Source organism: Mastomys coucha, unplaced genomic scaffold (genome assembly GCF_008632895.1).
Source record: "Mastomys coucha isolate ucsf_1 unplaced genomic scaffold, UCSF_Mcou_1 pScaffold20, whole genome shotgun sequence".
Classification (NCBI taxonomy): domain Eukaryota; kingdom Metazoa; phylum Chordata; class Mammalia; order Rodentia; family Muridae; genus Mastomys; species Mastomys coucha.
Window position 1 is genome coordinate 139,027,440 of NW_022196903.1, and position 18,710 is coordinate 139,046,149.

At 47.4% G+C, this 18,710-nt stretch overlaps 1 protein-coding gene across 4 annotated transcripts in view; it reads right to left on the minus strand.

Annotated features, from left to right (window-relative positions):
- Bcat1 (branched chain amino acid transaminase 1) overlaps positions 1–18,710 on the minus strand; it is an 80,603-nt gene that overhangs the window by 41,580 nt on the left and 20,313 nt on the right. Inside the window, exons 1-2 of one of the 4 annotated variants that reach the window (XM_031383852.1) lie at positions 8,364–8,702; positions 7,094–7,165 (exon numbers count right to left, since the gene is read on the minus strand). In XM_031383852.1, the coding sequence (XP_031239712.1) occupies positions 7,094–7,165; positions 8,364–8,570 (279 nt within the window). In that variant the 5' untranslated portion in view covers positions 8,571–8,702. Of the gene's footprint in view, positions 1–7,093; positions 7,166–7,239; positions 7,554–8,363; positions 8,703–18,710 lie in introns of those variants that run through there. The other 3 variants (XM_031383851.1, XM_031383854.1, XM_031383853.1) reach the window with 3 other exon arrangements.

Consider the following 18,710-nt stretch of genomic DNA (forward strand, 5'->3'; position numbering starts at 1 on the left):
CAAGGGGAGCATTCCCAGGAGGAGCAGCATCCTCCAGGACACACAGCGCTGCTCACAGTAGCAAGGCTGATCTTTGAGGACCGAGCCCCTGTCCCTTATGGCTGCGCTCCACCTCCCCAGAGCATTCTGAGCACATATCCAACTCCTCCAGATGCAGAGGCTCACAGATGAGCACAGCAAAGAAGTACTCTCCTCTTTGAAGATGGACAGGCAGAGAATGGAGCTTCAGATGCAAAAGCTGTCCTGGAAGGAGCAGACAGGAAACAAAAGCCCTCCTATTCAGCCACACAAAAAACAGGGAGATAGGAAACAACTGCGCTCAGAGGTTCTCCACAAAGCCAGCCTGGCTGTCACAATGGCCAGTCACCTCCGTTCTGATCCTTAACTTGAGAGCAGCTACAGAACAACAACAACAACAACAAATAAAGTACATTGTAAAAATTAACTATGAAGAAAGCTTTTGGTGGTATTGGGGTGGGGGGAGGAGTCTATCAGAGCCTCTTGTCACTCAGACTGGCTTAAAGCTCTCTATGCTAAGGCTCTGCGTGGTGCACGCTAAGCAAGCACTCTGCCAACTGTGCTACATCCCCGCCCCCACCCACAAGTTCCGACTATAAGATTATTAGCAAAGTTTCTCACAGAAAGACACAGCACAGGTCTGTCTGGAAGACAGACAGTGTGGGCTGAGCAGTGAGATGAATCTAGACATATCTTAAACTCCACAGAGCCAGTGGCCATTGGCTGCTTAAACTTTTATTTATTGTTGCATGTACATACACATGGTACGTATGAACATGGGCACACTCCACAGCCGTGTGGAGCTCAGGGGACAAGGGATCAAACATGGGTGTCAGTCAGGTTTACATGGCAATCACTTTTACCCACTGGGCCATCCATGGCCCTGATCTTCTTTTTAAATGATATAATCAATAATGTGCATGGCTCTTCAAAAGACCCTGGGAAATTTCGTTCTCGCAGCCAATATAAACCAGCCCCAGCTTCACTGGGGCTGACTGCAAACTGCCCTTACATCTTCACTGCATTTCCAGGATGCATTACCACTGCCCAACATGGAATGGACAGACAACAGACGATAAACAGCTTATCCCAAAAGCAGGCCTTTCTCTCCCCTTACCCATCTCCCTCCTCCAGGCAGCTGCCAAGATTTACAGCTTGCCCACTCCTCTACTTTTCTCTTGAACTTTAATAAAACTGTCTTCAAGCTTAAAAAACCCTAAGCATTACTGTCACTGTTCAGTGCCCATCTGAATTAGGATAAGTTGAAAGTAAATGTCGGGGCTTTGCCTCATCAACATTGAGGGTGCCCGCTTTTCCCTGTTACTCAATATCAGCATCATTTTTAAATTATTCTTAGCATTTTTAATTTTATTTAAGCTTTAACTGCAGCGGCGCTGTGGCTCAGGGAGTGTACAGAATATACGGAGGCTGGCTTCCTGAACATTGTGACTGCCAGCCAAGGACAGATACACACGTTAGCATGGTTTATCCACAATGAATTATCCATACCTCCTACCTAGTATTTTTTGAGCTACCCTGTATCTGTAATGCCATGGATCATTAGAAATACCAAATCCTTGCTCTGAAAGCAAAGCGGAGATAAAGAAACAACCAGGAAACTAGATCAAAAGGTGCTTAGTGCTCTGAAGAATTAAAGGAACTTGAACAGGCAGGGAAGGGGACTCTGGCCTTGCAGACGCCTGCCTCGTGTATCTGAGCACACCTGAATGCAGAGAGCAGGTGTCTACAGACCCAGGAGTAATGTATTTCAGGCAGATGGACAAAGCAGGACTTAGCAAAGACCCCTGCTGCAAGAAGAAGAGAGAACAGGGGTGAGGGAAGGGTCAGAGGTCCTATGGCTGTTGCAGTTGGGAAACACAGGCAAGGAATGGACCAAGATGGATGGCTATGCCCCTATATACCAACTCTCTAAGGCCTCTGGCTGTTTTGCTAAGACCACAGCCTGTGTCATCTCCTTCGGAGGAACATAGTTGTCCACAAGCTCAGTAGGCACAGGAAACCTTTCATTCCACTTTGCAGGCACTGTGGGAGGGAGCAGAGATGCTTGCAGAGGTGAGACTGTCCTGGATTTCCTGGCCATTTAGTGGTCGAACAAGCAAGCCAGCTGTGGTGAGAAGATGTAAGTAAAAGAATCTGAGCAATGTTGAGCTTTGTCCAACTTCACCAGGCTTCCCTACCTCCATACCAGTGATTTTCCAGGCCCAAGACCCTGAGCCTCTGAGATCAATTGCAAGATGGTTCTTGGTTTGCACTCTGTCTGCCAAGCTAAAAATCACTTTCAAAACATTGAGCAAAACGTCTCAGCCCCTGGCCCCTCGGAGGTTCCGGGTCCACTGAAACATGATCTAGCTCATAGTGTTTAACTCTTCCCACAGTAGGGCGATAACTCAGCAGGAGAAAGTACTTGCTGTGAAAGCAAGAGGCCCCAGGTTCAAATCCCCAGGTTAAGACAAGCACAGTCCCGTTTACATGATTGTATACTCTGAACACTTCATCTAAAATGATTGTATACTCTGAACACTCCGTCTAACATGATTGTATACTCTGAACACTTCATCTAAAATGATTGTATACTCTGAACATTTCATCTAAAATGATTGTATACTCTGAACACTCCGTCTAAAATGATTGTATACTCTGAACACTTTGTCCAAAATGATTGTATACTCTGAACATTTCATCTAAAATGATTGTATACTCTGAACACTTCGCCTAACATGATTGTATACTCTGAACACTTCATCTAAAATGATTGTATACTCTGAACACTTCGCCTAACATGATTGTATACTCTGAACACTCTGTCTAACATGATTGTATACTCTGAACACTTCGCCTAACATGATTGTATACTCTGAACACTCCGTCTAACACGATTGTATACTCTGAACACTTCATCTAAAATGATTGTATACTCTGAACACTTCATCTAAAATGATTGTATACTCTGAACACTTCATCTAAAATGATTGTATACTCTGAACACTCCATCTAACACGATTGTATATTCTGAACACTCCGTCTAACATGATTGTATACTCTGAACACTCCGTCTAACATGATTGTATACTCTGAACACTTCGCCTAACATGATTGTATACTCTGAACACTTCATCTAAAATGATTGTATACTCTGAACACTTCGCCTAAAATGATTGTATACTCTGAACACTTCACCTAAAATGCTTCCAGAGCCTAAGCTGCAGGAGCAGAGCACTTGCCTACAGTGTTTAAGTCCTGGGCACAACACCCAGCATTGCAACAAACAGAAAAATGGAAGTAGAGCCACCCACAGTTACCCCAGGCTAGACCAAAGCATCAGAGCTGCTTAATGGCCAACCTGAGACACAGAGCACACTTATATTCCACTTAGTGTTTTTCTTCTAGTGCTCAGAGTCTGTTTCAGAGGCAAGCTGGTTCATTCCCAGCATCATGAAGCAGCTCAGAGGCGAGCATAACTTCAGCTCTGGGGCCTTCCGCCACCTTCTTCTGACCTCTGAAGCCATTGCCCGCATGGCAACATCCATACAAACTCATAAATAAGTCAAAAAGCAAGTGAAACTGGTGTTCTAATTCTAACCTTTGAATACTAGTTGAAATCCTAAATGATAAAATGTCCATTTCTTCTGTCTGTGTGAATCATGGTATCTCCCTTGACTATTTCCCCCTAATCCAGATTTGAACATAAAGAGTGCCCTCTATATCCAGTTTTTTCAAAGTAACACAAGACTTTGTGGCCTTTATAATTTCACCAAGAACTCTAAATTCCTTTATTTGAGACAGTTTCCATAATTCTGGAAATCAACCTTCCTTTATTTGAGACAATTTTCCTAATTCTGGAGATCAAAAGTTAGATTTTTTTTTTTTTTTGAAACAGGGTCTTACTATATATATAGCCCTAGATAGCCAGACCCAGCAGCCTCTGCCTGCTGGGATTAAGGAAAGGCCTGGAGTCCAAGGGAGGTGGTGGTGAGGCTTGAAGACATGGCTCAGAAGCTAAGAGCACCAGCTGCTCTTTCAGAAGACCTAGGTTCAATTCCAGCACCCACATGGCAGCTCACAGTGATCTGTAATTCTAGCTGGAGGGAATGGACACCCTGTCAGACCTGTGGGTACACCAGACACGCATAGTATACATATACATGTGGAGGGAAGCACCCATGGAATGCTTCCATACAGTAAAATAAATCTTAAAAAAAGTCAGATGAGGTGGTACACATCTTCAGTCCTGCTAAGGCAGGTAGATTCCTGAGTTCATGGCCAACAGAGTAGCCTGGCCTACCTGGTGAGGTCTAGGCCAGCCAGGACTACACAATGAGATACCCCATGTCAGAAACAAAGTGGGGGAGGGGAGATCTAACTAACCAGCATTTGTACGGTGATGATTAATATCATGTTCATTGAAAGAAAACAGGGCAGCCTAGTAACTGAGGAATAACACAGGGCATATTAACAACAAGTGCCTGGGCAGGCTGTATGGCTCAGCGGGTGAAGATGCTTGCCTCCAAGCCTGATGACCGACCTAAGATCAATACCTGGAAACCACATAGTAGAAGGGGAGAACTAACTCCTCCAAGCTGTTCTGACTTGAGCATGCAGGTAACCTACACACGTACACAAAAGAAGTAAGCAAGCACACGTTAAAACATTTTAATTTAAAAAGGCAGAAGAATTTTCTGATTTGACATCCGTGATGAGGAAGCGCCTGAGCACTTCCGGTTTTCTCTGCACTGGAAACTAAACTAAACTCGCGTGGGGTCGGGGAGCACAGGGGCTTCCCAGTGAGCTCCTGCACCTTGCAGCTCCACTGAGAAAAGCAGGGAGCACAGGGGCTTCCCAGTGCGCGCCTGCACCCTGCAGCTCCACTGAGAAAGAGCCCTCATCTAGTCTGTGCTTTCTCTGAGAACCTAATGAGGTCCAAAGAAGAAAATTCTACAGCTTTGGGGTCAATCAGAGGAAACTAGGATGAAGAGAGCTCATCTCTGGGGTCCATAGGAAGACTCGAAGGTAATAAATACAGCTCCTTAAATGAAAGCAGTACAGGAGCTGGAGAGACAAGACGGCTCACAGGGAGAGTGCAGGCCGCTCTCCCAGAGGACCAGACTCAATACCCTAAACAGTGTCCAGTGGCTCGCTGACATCCATAACTGCAGTTCCAGAGGACCTTGCATCTGGTCTGCAAGGATACTCAGGGATGTGCGCACACACACAGAGAGACAGAGAGACAGAGAGGACAGAGAGTCTCACTTAAAAATAGATTGTTGTGAGAAAAAAAATGAGAAAATCATCCCGCAAAGAGAGTAAAGCGCACCGTAGAAGCCTAACCGACAACCTGCGCTCCTTCCAGACTGCTCAAGTCCTGGTGGGAAAGGGGAGAGACAACCCCTCCAACTTACCCGATACCTACACATGCACCAATGCTGTCCTCTTACAGTAACAAATACATACAATAAAAAATTTAAAGTGACAATAGATTTTTTTTAATTTTTGGAGAATTAAAAAAACAAAGACAAAAACAAAAAACAATGACTTTTTTTCTTGGCGGGCTAGAAAACCTCACCGTCACTTTAAGGGGACCCCATCCCAGTGGGAAGGTGACAATGGTAAGAACAGGACAGAGAAGAGACCTGGAAGGAAGCAAGTGGATTAGCAAACAGAAAACTGTAAGAAGCAGGGATCATGGCTAAGGATGTGACTCAGTAATAGATAATAGAGGCTCTTAGCGTGTGCAAGGGCCTGAGTTCAACAGACAGCACCATGTAAAACCACCATGGTGCTTCCAATAAAACACATGATCTTTACTCCCCACGTTATTGATCCTCTCAGTCCACACCAAGAATGCAAGCAGAGTAGCTTAAGCTCTGCCATTGCTATGCAGAGGACGGGTGCCAAGTTGTGTACACATTTCAATTAACAAATACACTGTTTTCACTATGAGCTCTATCTTGCCCTGAATACTTTGCATGGAAGCATAAAGTCATTTCAGTTGAAATGCATACAATAATTTTTTTGAAAGACTGATTTATTGAATCACTATCTTTAAAAGGTTAGCAAGAGTTCAAGCCCAGCCTGTATAGTTCTAGGTCAGCCAGTATGACCCCAAAGTTTTCATTTATTAGAGCTGAGTCCTGGAGGTGCTTAAAGAACTGAGTCAGGGAGCCACTGACTGGTCATGTAACTCACACGTGACCAGCGTGGGCGTCTGGGAAGCGCTACAGGGAAATTGCTTTAACGCACCATAAATCACACAGACAAAAATCCACAGCACGTCACTATAGTATATTTTTACTATATTTTGGTTTAAAACAAATCGCTTATGAGCAAAGGGCTTATCTGGAACTCACCACTCCGGTTCACGTTCCTATTACTGTCCCCGAACAGTAAGTGTTCCCTGTGGTACAAAACTGATGAGTCAAGTTCCAGTCCCTCTCTGAACCCTGCCAGGATGTGAGGTCACAGGGACATTCTGTACTATGGGTGACAATTGACAGTGGGTATCAGAGCCAGGAAAGTGGCAGAGCCAAGCACCCACGAAGATCTGAAAACCATCCAGGCTGGGGGTTGGCGGAGAAGGATGGAGGGCTGTCAAGTACTTTAATGAGATCTTTACCTCTATCCCTCCAATAACTCCGCTGGGAAGCATGAGACCACGCCATCCATGAACCACACAATTCAGATGGAAAGAAAACACAGTCCTGGACTGTAAACGTGTTCAGTGATTTTTAAGGAGAAAAGTACAAGGGCCCTTTCCTTGGGCAAGCAGAGCGAAGGGTTAAGCTGATGCAATTTAAAAAGCAACTTCCTGTTCCTATTCATTAATTCGCTCTTTTCCGATAAAAAAAAATGTATGATTCATAAAACAAAACAAGCAGCTTGCTCTTAGGTAAATTTTGTTTTGCTGACTGATAACAATTTCAGATGACTTTTCCCCTCCTAGGCTGTAATTTAAAATTCAAGAACTCACTCACTTTAAATTCCCCAACCCCTATTCTCAACCTGAAATGCATTAACTCTCGGTAGGTAACTTAACCACCCTGCAAAATAAATGCCTTACCCTAAAAGTCTCGGCCTCTTCTTCCAATCCTCTTTCTCCAGGAAACGGTGCAGAGCATCCATTACTGCAGTCCTTAAAAAGAAAAATTAAACCTCCATTAAGTAAAGCCAGGTAGGCTAGGGCGGGCACCTGGTCAAGGGGCTTACCATCACAGAAGACAGAAAAGCCAGGCCTGGACTGTCCAACAGGCAGGGCCAGCTCTAGCCAGACTGACTGTCCTAGGCTTCCCACCCAGTCCCAGGTCTGACTTATTATCTCCCAGCAGCTTAGGGAGGAGCTACTTAAATTCCTGCTCAGCCCAGGAGCGGGGGTTCTCCAGCAATGAACAAGAAGGCAATTGTCTCCCGAAGGTCCGAGCAAGTCGTCTAGACCGAGGGTTTAAGCCATTTATAGAGGGGTGGGAAAAAAAAAAAAAATCTCCCGAGCGCGCTCAGCCTCGTGGTCTTGTCAATCACTGGCGCACAATAGGCAGGCTGATTCTAGCGCGAGGGGACACGGACTGGCTGAAACCATTTTCTCCACCCGCAGGGTCCCCAGTGCTTTGGCGACGGCCAAATCGGTACACTTGAAAAACAAGACCTCTTGATACTGGCAGCAATTAAATAAATAAAAGATACCGTGCTTCGGAATTAACTAGGGAAAGGGACAGGCATTCAAAAAGCTGGAAGCTAGTTGGCTAAATAACTGGGAAAGAAGGAAGGAAGGGGTCCAAGACTGCAGAGGCAGCGGTGTGGATGTTTTGGTGGCAAAGCCTTCCCCTCCCGTTTTGCTAGCCTAGACTCTAGCATCTCTGGTGACGCGCCCCAGCCAACATTTTCTAACGTGCCCAAGTTCCTGTGGCGAGCCTCACGTTTTCTCCCCGTACTCGACCGTGACGACCCCTGAATCCCCACAGTGATCCCTCCGTCCCCGGTAGTGTTCCCAGTGGAGAGCTCCAGGATGACCCCAGGATTCGCCGGTGGAGACACTCTCAGTTCCTGAGTCCCCGGTGGCGACTCGGGAACACCATGAATTATCTCCATCCCTGGGTCCCCTGGTGGCGACCTCCGCGGCGACCTGGAGTCTCCCAGTCCCTGCATCCTCTCTGGCAACCTCCCGAGTTCCCCGCAGACCCCCAACACCACCACCCCGCATCCCCTGGCGACCAGTGGTGCCTTGCAGTGATACCCGAGAGCCTAGCGGCGCACTCCCGCAGTAACACTCCCCACCCCCGAGTGAGTCCCCGCGAGATGCTGGTCCTGGAGCCCCTCGCCCTTCACCACGCAGGTACCTGGCGGGCCAGGGTTGCAGTTGCTCGGGGCAAGCAGGCCATGACGAAGCTGTGGGAGCGTGGGAATACGTGGCACAGCGGCGACACGTGGCGCACCGCGGGTCCCGAGAGCCCGGGGCTACAGTTCAGCGTGGCGGGCGATAGAGGTATGATGGGAGAGCCACCAGCAGGCACTCGGCGCAGGGACCAGCGCAGCCGCTGCAGCATCTCCGCGTCGCGGGTGCGTGCAGTCACGCATGGATGGGCACGCGCACCGAGGGCCCAGGAGCACCCGCGCTTTACTAAGGAACTCTGAAGGGCAGGGCCCGGGACGTCTCAGTGGCACATTAGCATCACAACGGCGCTCTCTCCGACCAAGATTTGCAGCAGGAACCAGCAGTCATGCTTGGGTTCTCGCCTGCAACAGACCTACAGTTGCTGAGGGCTCGCGCCATGGTTCATGCGACCTAGCTACCCTGCCGGTAGCCTCGGAAGCAATCACCATGCGGCTTATGGTTCAGGCAAAGCAGCAGCCCCTCTAGCATGGGTCGGTGGCTGCCGCTTTTGACCCCCACCCTTGAGAGGCTGATGAAAGAAGATTGCTATGAATTCTGGACAACCTGTGCTACAGTGGAAACTTGTCTCCCAAGCAAGCAAGCAAACAAACCAACCTAGGGTTTGGAATTCATATCCACAACCACTACCGACTCCCAAGGACCGCCAGCTGGCATTTAGTCCTTGCATTCAGGTGTGAGAAGCTCACTCCTTCATTTCTGCCTTCACTATTGATTTTAATGAGTTAAATAATAACAGGGCCTCCATTCTCCCTATTGTTCAGCTTCAGATTTGTTTACAGTCTTAATATTTGTACTTGTAGTTCACAGGTAAAAATGAAATTTGTGTCCCTATTGCCCAGACTGTGCAGTAGACCACAAAGACCTTCTGAGAACGAGGTCATAGTGACTTGAAAGAAAACCAGGCTTTTCGAAACTGGCCCGCCACAATGACATTCAAAACTTGTAACAATGTGTTTGTGCTGAAGGCTTCTGTTAGGCTCGGCTTGCTTGCAAGGGTTATAAGGGGCCTACATAAGAGTTCTCTACTGCAGTTCAGACAGGGATTCAAAGCTCTCCACAGCATAACACACACAGACACACACACACAAGTGCACACGCGCAGGGACACATAATTAAAAATAATAAGTTCTCAGGCATACTGTTTTGGCATTTTTCTGACAGGGCTTCTATAGCAATATTAAAAAGAGGTAAAGAAGCTTAGAAATATTTCTGGGTTTAGTAAAAGAAAAAGCAGAGGGGCAGCTTTAGTCGCCTCTGCCCTACTCTCCAGCATCATGTGGAAAACCTGGCCTGTCCCAACAGCCTGAAGTGTTTCTCTAGTATGTATTTCTCAGTACATCTTTTTCTAATGTTGCGGCATATTTGTTCATCGTTACGAAAGTGCACTATGGCTTGAAGGATTCTCAGTCAATGTCATCTTACAGGCAGGCAGCCCTCCTCCCTCTGAAATTAAGAGTGGTCCCTGGATTGCCATGGCTGATCCTGAGATGGGGAGATGGCTTTGTATTCTGGGGAGAAAGCAATTAAATGCACCTGGTTCCAAAGTTCTTCTATTAAGTAGCTAGACGAAGAGCTGCAGTCTTGGGCAGACAGGGACCCTCCCCCCTGGTCAGCCTTGAACCCCACCTGCTGTTTCCTAGGTAAAAGGAGAAAGGGATATTTCACAGCTACCCCCTTTAGGATTTAAAATTCTATATGCAATGAGGAGGCACCCGACCTTTTAGAACTACTCGCTTCCTCTTTCCTGATCAACAAAAGAACTGAGTTCCACCCCTTTGCTCAAAGATTAGAACTTAAAATATGGCTGTCTCCTCCACAAGGAGTCAGTCTAGTTGGACCTGTCAGTCACCTAGCCAGGATATGACCCGCCACAGGGGACTCTTCAAAAAGCGGAATACTGATTTATGTCAAGATCCAGCTCTAGCACTGGACATAGGCCCAACAGACCCGCATCTTGCTGCTGTCTGCATCCACTGCTGCTCTGGCGCCCTTAAGCATGCACATCTTACTGTCCATGTCCACTACTGCTCAACCCAAATCGCCAGGAATTGGAAACCACCTAGATGACCACCAACTAATTGATGAATGGATCATAAAATGTGGTACATTTACACAAAGGAATGTTGTTCAACTGTTAAGAAAAATAAAGTGTGCAGGTAAGTGGATGGAGCCATCCATCCTGTTCAAGGAACACAGACCCAGCACGACAAAAATTAAATGCTTTCTCTTACATGTGGATGTCAGCTTTTAGGCCTTAAATATGCATGTTTTAGTGAATAATCAGAGGACAGGTAGCTTGAAAAGGACTGGGGAGAAAAGGGGGAATCTTCCAAGGAAGAGGAAATTGAGTATAGCATTATAAAGAGACAAAGGGGAACAGATGAACTAGGGGAATGAGAGAAAAGGGGAAGGGGGAATATGAGGAGACACATAGCACTAAAGGCCGTTTGAAAGCTGTATGGAAACCTACTACTATAGAAGCCCTCCCCCCCAAAAAAAACATACAGGTATGAAGGGAACTTAAATGGAATCACTAAACAGAGGGAATGACAATGCCCAACTAGATACCTTATCGCACCAAATAAAACTTCCGGTGCCAGGAATGGATTATTTCCTATTGAGCAGTTGGCCAAAGGGTTCCAATGGACTTTCCCATTCATCACGGGTTCTAGCCAAAGCTATTGGTTTCTCTCCATAACTTGATGGTAAGGCCCTGTTGCTGAAGACATAACTTGCACATGTCATCAAGCATGGAGAAATTCAGTCCAGCTGAATTTCTACCCCTCCAGACTAGCACACGTGGTACTGGAAGGTACTCCATCACATACCACCAGAGGAGAAAGTAATCAGCAATATCACCCATCTGTGAACCACGAGGTCCACAACAGAGACCTGACTGCAAGATGGAACAAACAGCAAGAGAGTGGCACAAATGGTATTGTTAGATACAAAGTCGCACAAGTGTTATTGTTGAATACAAAATGGCCCCTAAATGGTAAGGGTGGTGATTGTGTCCTAGACAGAAGGACTCTGACTTGACCAAGTAAACAGAAGAATTGTTATGGGGTGGAAAGAAAAAGATCCTAAATTCAGAGTCTGACAGGAATCTCCTATTGCAGGCTAGTGTTCAGCAGGGAAGCCACTGTAGCCCTTACTGACCTGACCTCTGGCAAGAGCATCTGGTTCCTGGCTAACCCTGCACTAACACCTACACTCTTCTGGCCTGCACCTCTCCTTCGATGTCCCCTAAAGGCTTCCTGCTCCATCCACACACCCACTCCCCTGTCAAGACAACACAACATTTTGATTCCTCAAACAAACTATCCTTTCTAACCTTGCTTACAGTTACGGTAGTAAACAGCCACTTTTCTGTTAGATATAAAGGCCCACTCTGAGACGGAGCCCATACATTACACTGTTCAAGTGGCCAAAAAACCCGAGACTAGATAACTCAGGGGCCTAGAGGAAAACCTACTATTATTCTGCTAAAGAAACATAACAATGAATGACTCCTAATGATGTATTGCCACGCCCACTGAGCAGGGTATCACTCAGCGGCATCAAAAGATCCTGGCAGTAGATGGGACTGATGCAGATCCACAGCTGGACTTGGATATAGAGGCTGACACAACAGTAACAAAGAGAAAAATCTGTGGTCCACTACCTATCACTGCGATCAAGTCTCTTTGTGTTTGAGACAATAACTTACTTAACTGATGCTGGCTTCAAAGTCACTAAGTATCCCCCAGCATGAACTTCTAGTCCTCCCTCAATCACCTCCCAAGTGCCGGGCCTGCAAGAGTACTCCTCCATACCCAGGTTATGCTGCATGCTGGGTCAGACCCAGGCAACCTCCCCAGTGCCTGAATCTCTGTGATCCCACAGTGTGGACAAGGAGTGCTTGCTCGGCCACAGAAGGTGTGACTTGCTTTTACAGTGCTGATATTTTCTTTACTCTGGATGTATTCTTTCACCTGTGTGTGTGTGTGTGTGTGTGTGTGTGTGTGTGTGTGTGTTTGCATTTTCCTCACAAATCTCTTAAATCCAATTGTCCCTTTTGCAAGAACAATCAATTAACACTCCATGACCTAATCTTTAAATCTCCTTACCCCTGCTCCCACAATCTGCACAGGGCAAGCCTGCTGAGGGGCAGATTCACAGATGACCTGGTAATGGGAGTCTCCTCTTCCCTCACACTGCCACACAAAATGTGTCACAGGGTGGCCACGTACAGACAGAATATGTGGCAGTCCAGTGTCACAGGGAAAATGAATGCGCTAACCGCTTCTGACACCCCAGGCTCCTCTCAGGCCAGACACCCTAGCCTGCCCCTCACCCCCCACCCTCCCATGGGCCTCACATTATCTCTGCACACAGAGGACAGACAGCCTTAGCCTGAAAAGCCTCCAGCCATCTTGAAGTTCTGTCACAGGAGTGACAGATGGACCAAGAAGAGGAGTCTAAGTAGAGATTAGAGATTTCAGTGTTTGTTTGCAAACACTTAGGCTCCGAGTTTTGTATTTACAAAAATAGATTCACATTTCAAGTTCTGAGTGGGAGATGTTAGGCCTAATTAAATGAGGCTAAGAGCAAAATAGGTATTTCCTTCAAGACTTTAGAGAACATTTTTATTTTACGTGCTTGTCTCACTCTGTAGTCCCGGCTGGCCTCAAACTCACAGAGATCTGCCTGCTTCTGCCTTCTGAGTACATGCACCACCTGGTACTTTGCTCTTAAAATTCATGTTACAGAGCTGGAGGGATGGCTCAGTGGTTAGAGCACTTGCTCCTCACGCAGAGGACTGGAGTCCGGTTCCTGGCACCCACACGGGAGACTTTCTTTACAACCATTTGTCTCTCCAGCACCTGGAGTGTTCCAGCTCCTCATTCTCATCTCCACAGTCACTAGCATAAAACCGTCTACAGACACAAAAGGAGCATCCCAGGAGCCCCGGAGGATGACCGCATAAAGATTAAAAAGCTGCTTAAATCTGGTTCCGATTTAATGCAAGGAAGTGCCCCTGCCAGCAAGCCCTGTCTGTCCTTCCGGGGTCGGGTCGTTTAGGCAGCCCATCCCCGCCCAGCAGTCTCTGCCTGTGATGTCTCCTGCCTTACTCTTCAGATCTCTAGCTTTGCAGTCATCCTGTGTGGTGGGAAAATGTATCCAAGTGCTTTCTATTGCTGTGAAATTCACCGCAACCAAAAGAAACTGGGGAGTTAGCGTTTATTTGACTCACATACTGGGATCAGAGTCCACTGCTGAGGGAATTTAGGGCAGGCCCACCTTCCCAGCGGTGGCAATGGTATGCTGGGCCCTCCCAGAGCAATCAACAACCAAGGTCACAGCCTGCCCACAGCCTGCCTGGAGGCGTCTTCTCTGCAGGGGGTCCTTCCTCCAACCCTCCTTTGTGTCAAATTGACAAAAAACTAACCAAGACAGTAAGTGTAAGGTTTCCCGCTGCTGGCCTTGCAGACCCCTGCAGATCCCTGTTTGAACGGGAAGGAGGCAGTATTCACTTTCTCATCCGTACATACCTCTCCTATACTTTCTCCTCTCGTACTTTACAACATTCTCAGGGGACCTGTGATAATGAACACAAAGTAAATCCTGGACATATTAGTTACTTCCTGGTTAGTGTGAGGAAATACCTAACAGAAAGCAATGTAAGTAAGAGAAAAAGGGCTCACTTCAGGAAGGGGAAACAGCCCGACTGTGGTGGCAAGGCAGGGGACAGAAACGAGGCTGCCAGTTCACATCTGAACAGACTTGAATCTGACACAGGAAAGCCAGCTGGGGCTGCCTTTTCCTTTTGCCCATTTTACTCAGTCTAGAACTCCAGCCTGTGGTATGGGTCATTCACAATCAAGGTGGGTCTCCCCTCCATCCAGGGTTAATACTGCCCAGGGTATCTACTTTTCTGTGTCCTTCTCAATGTAACAAAGTATACCACTAAAATTAACCATCACATTTCATAAACAGTTGTTACTCTGTTTTGTGTAGGGAATAAAGAGGAGGATCATATGTGGTCTCCCACTCGGGGATTCTAGCTTCTAATTGTTAAATGCTTGCAGCTAGATGGGAGTAAATGTAGGTGAAGTCCAGGAAACTAGCTAGGGGTTCACAAGATGAGAATCGATGTAGGGAGAGGAGTGCATGGGAAGGGAAACCCAAGTAAGGAGGTATTAGGGCCAAAGGGGTGCCGTGGGAAAGGAGAGGACAGAGAATGGGGTAAGACCATGGTGGAGAAGGAGGAGACATAAAGCAAAAGTATGATGAAAATGCCACAAAGAAGCCTATTGCTCTGTAAGTAATTTAATGGAAGGAAGGAAGGAAGGAAGGAAGGAAGGAAGGGAGGGAGGAAGGAAGGAAGGATGGAAGGGTGGAAGGGAGGGAGGAAGGAAGGAAGGAAGTGGGGATGGTATGGAGGAGGGTACACACGTGACCACAGCAAGCCTACCGTGCTCCCTGATAAGCCCTAGTCAGCAAACCCAGAGTCCACAGGCACAGTAGGACATAGCCTGTGGGTACTCCACGCCTGTCTGCCCAGTTCTAGGAAGCACATGCTGGGTGTATTAGCAGGAAGTGATCAACACGGGCAAAGGTGCAGGGTGTGGCTGGTGGGGGTGCATCTGGCTGCCCACAACGATCAAAGATTCCCAGCCAAAGGAGAAACGGGAAGTTGAATCATCGTAGTCTGCAGGGTACAGCTAACCAAAGTTTTTCTCATAAGAGTGTTACACCTTCTATAAAACACGGAAATGCAGGGAATCACACATGGAATGCCTGGGCACACACTCCTGTCATCATAGCACCTGGGATGCACAGAAAGTCTTTTTATCCAAGCACTTGGGAGGCAGAGGCAGGGGGATCTCTGTGAGTCAGAAAGTCTCCATTGGTCTGGAGTCAGTCTGGACCGAGGCTGTCTCCATTGTTTAATTAAATTAACGTTCGTATGCAGTAAGTTATGTGTGAGGTGTCCCAGGTTGTGTGTGGAGCTCTGTCCTCTGAGCATGACACATCTGGGACCAGCACACATTCCCTTCCGCCCCATATGCACAGTGGTTGAGAGAGGTACTGGAGTCTATTGGAGGTGGTGGCTCACTGGGGATGAGGCTTCAGCCACAAGGCTTTTGAGAATTGTCACCAGGTGGAGCTCAGACAGCAGCTGCCTGAACTACTCATGTTCGTGAAAGTCACCCCATGCTTTATCAACTATTTCTGGGACGCTGTGAGCAAACGTCTCGGCACCCCGTACAGGGTACCAGGCAATGACGGACCAAAGTGCAGACCCCAGAAACGTCAGTTCGACGACAGTGCATTGAGGCTGACTTACAAGAGAGCATGGGCCAGCCAAACAGTTGCATCACCACCAAGTCCCACCTGGCAGATGGCTGACTCACAGGGGCTGCATCCCAGAGCCTGCCTCTCTGTTGTCTTCCCACTCCAGGAGGGAGGAAGTGACAGCTAGACTCCCAAGGGAGGGTCCCGTGACCATACTTGAAGTGTCAAGGTACATTATTACATTGTACATTCCCTGCATTTCCGTGTTTTGTTGAAGGTGTAGCACTCTCATGAGAAAAACTCTTTGGTTAGCTTTACCCTGCATTACCACAGATCTGGCTGCCACTGTGCAGTTCCCTGCCTGGGCAAGGTCTCTACTCCAAACTGTGCATGGTCCTGAGGAAAAAGCCACAGGACACCCCTCACCCATGCTCTCATAACCCCCAATAGATTCCCTCCGATAAACTCACTGGTTCACAAGACTGGGCATTCAACAGACTGCAGTGCCCCATCAAAAATGACATAATCAGGCACCCCCCACGCCTTGGTAAGTCATTTAGCCCACAGCAGCAAACCCCAGCAGGCTGAGCGTTCAAGCTTCCTGGAGTTGACAGTGCCTGGTCCCGGTGGTGTACTCTATAACCTTAAATGCCATTGTCAGTTTGGACAGGCAACTGTCAATCACAGCATCCCAGGGAACTCTTTACTCTGTAGAGACCTTGAGTCCCAGGTAAAACTGGATCCCTGGCTTTTGAGGTGTTACCTCCCCCCTCAACTCAGCCGTGGGACCTCTGGCAGTCTCTGCTTGGAAGCTACCACCTGGGGAGCTAAGACAAAGGCTCTCTGCAGACTGTCAGTTCCTCTTTGAAGAAGCTGCCTGGAAGGTCAAGCTGAAATTTTTCGCGTGACTATAAAAATCCTGGCCCCCCCTAAGTAAAGTGAAGTCTTGATTGGACTATTTCAACTTGGCTTCGTGATTTCTCTGGCATTTCGAATTCTCTTTCAGGTCCTTGTTCCCTCCCCTGAGAGAACCCAGTTCGTGAAACTGCAGGCAGTTTCATTGAGGGTAAACCAGCAGAGAGCAGAACTGGAGTTCAGGCAAAGACATTTGTAAGAGTTAAGAGGAGGAAAGAAGGCCGGGAAGGCAGCATGCTTGCCTGCCATGCACAAGGCTCTGGGTTCAAGCTCCTAAACTAACGATCTTAAATGGTATGTTCAAGCTCCAAAACTAATGATCTTAAATGGTAATAATAACAAAATCTAAGAGGATGGAAAGGTGGCTCCATGGCTAAGAGCATTGATTGCTCTTGCTAAGGTCCAGGTTCAGTTCCCAGTAGCCATGAGACAGTACGGTCATGGGTAGTTCTAAGAATCCGACACCCTTCTCTGGCCCCCACAGCATCAGGCATGCACATGGTACATATGCAAACATGCAAGCAAAATACTATATACATTTAGAGACAGACAGACAGACAGAGACTGAGACTAAGACTCAGCAAGAAGATCCACCCAAGAGCATGACTTAGGCTTCTCAGATCCCCACTTGAGAGTCGCAGGGGTAGACATATTTATCATTTTAATGGCTCAAGTCACAAGTCAAAGCCTTACCAGGAAGCTGCTTTCACTCTGTCCTCTGTTTGTTCTAAAATTAATAATGCAAATAAAAAGCTAAGATTTGTTTTTAAACAGGGTCTCGTTATGTAGCCCCAGCTGACATGGAACTCAATATGTAAACCAGGCTACCTCCAAGCTCACAGCTCACAGCTAAACTCCTACTCCCGGCTTCTGAGGACTGATGTTTAAGGGTATGCACTACCATTCCTAGCCAAACAATTTCTTTTTATTTTTAATTGTATGTGTACTGTGTGCCTCCGTGTATGGTCCTGTGAGTGTCTCAGATTCCAGAAGAGGATGTCAGATGCCATTGGAGTTACAGGCTATTGTGAACAACCAGACAAGGGTTCTGGGAAATGAACTCGGGTCTCCTGTAACAGTACATGCTATAAACCGCGGATAGCCTTTTCTTCTCTTTTGATAAGTGGAGGAACACGGTAGCTGCAGTTGTTGTAACCCTGTTCCAGCCTGATTAGGAGTGGCTTCTCCATGAGGCAAAGCTGGGAGGACGGAGAGGGATTTACAGTGCCTTGATTACACAAGGGCTTGGGACACAATAACCTAAGTTATTCATTTCTTAATGCCATAACAACTTTTGTGGCTTATCCCTTGGAGTGAGTGAAAGAAAAGCTTCAATTTTTAAAAAGAGAATGAAAAGTGTGTATGAAAAAGAAACAGGACCCGTGCTGCCAAGATGTTGCCTCCCTCAGATGTTTTCTGCCAGGCAAACCTTGGGAGAGATTTAAATAAAGGCTTACCAAGGCCAGCACCACGGGCTGGAGATATGACTCAGTGAGAAAGGGCATTCCTACCACCCTGACAACCTGAGCTTGATCCCCCCAAACCTACATGGCTTGAGGGAACTGACCAGACATGAGTCAGACTACAAGTATACCATAGTCACACCCACAATACAATAAACAAATGATCTCTCTTGAAAATCACATTTTAGAATGGAGCAGCTGGGACAGGATCCTTCCTGTCTGCCATCTGCACCCAAAGCTGTGGCTGTTCCACAGCCACTGTGCATGGGTCCCGCCAGGAGAGAGATGGTTTCCCTGGTGTGCTTTCACTCCTTGGCTCTGAGGTGAGATAGCCACTTCCTCTCCAATAACTGGAGTGGGGCTTTGAGGAGCACACAGGGCACAAGAACAATGGAGCTCCTGGGACAGAATCCTTCTGGTCTGCCATCTGCACCCAGAGCCTGGGCTGTTCCAGAGCCCTCGGTACACAAGTTCTGCCAGGAAAGAACTGGTCACCCAGGAGTGCTGACCCACAGGAGGAACAAGCTCCAGCCAGAAACAGCAAGAACATCTAACACCAGAGATAACCAGATGGCAAAAGGTAAGTGCAAGAATCTTACCAACAGCCGGGCGGTGGTGGCGCACACCTTTAA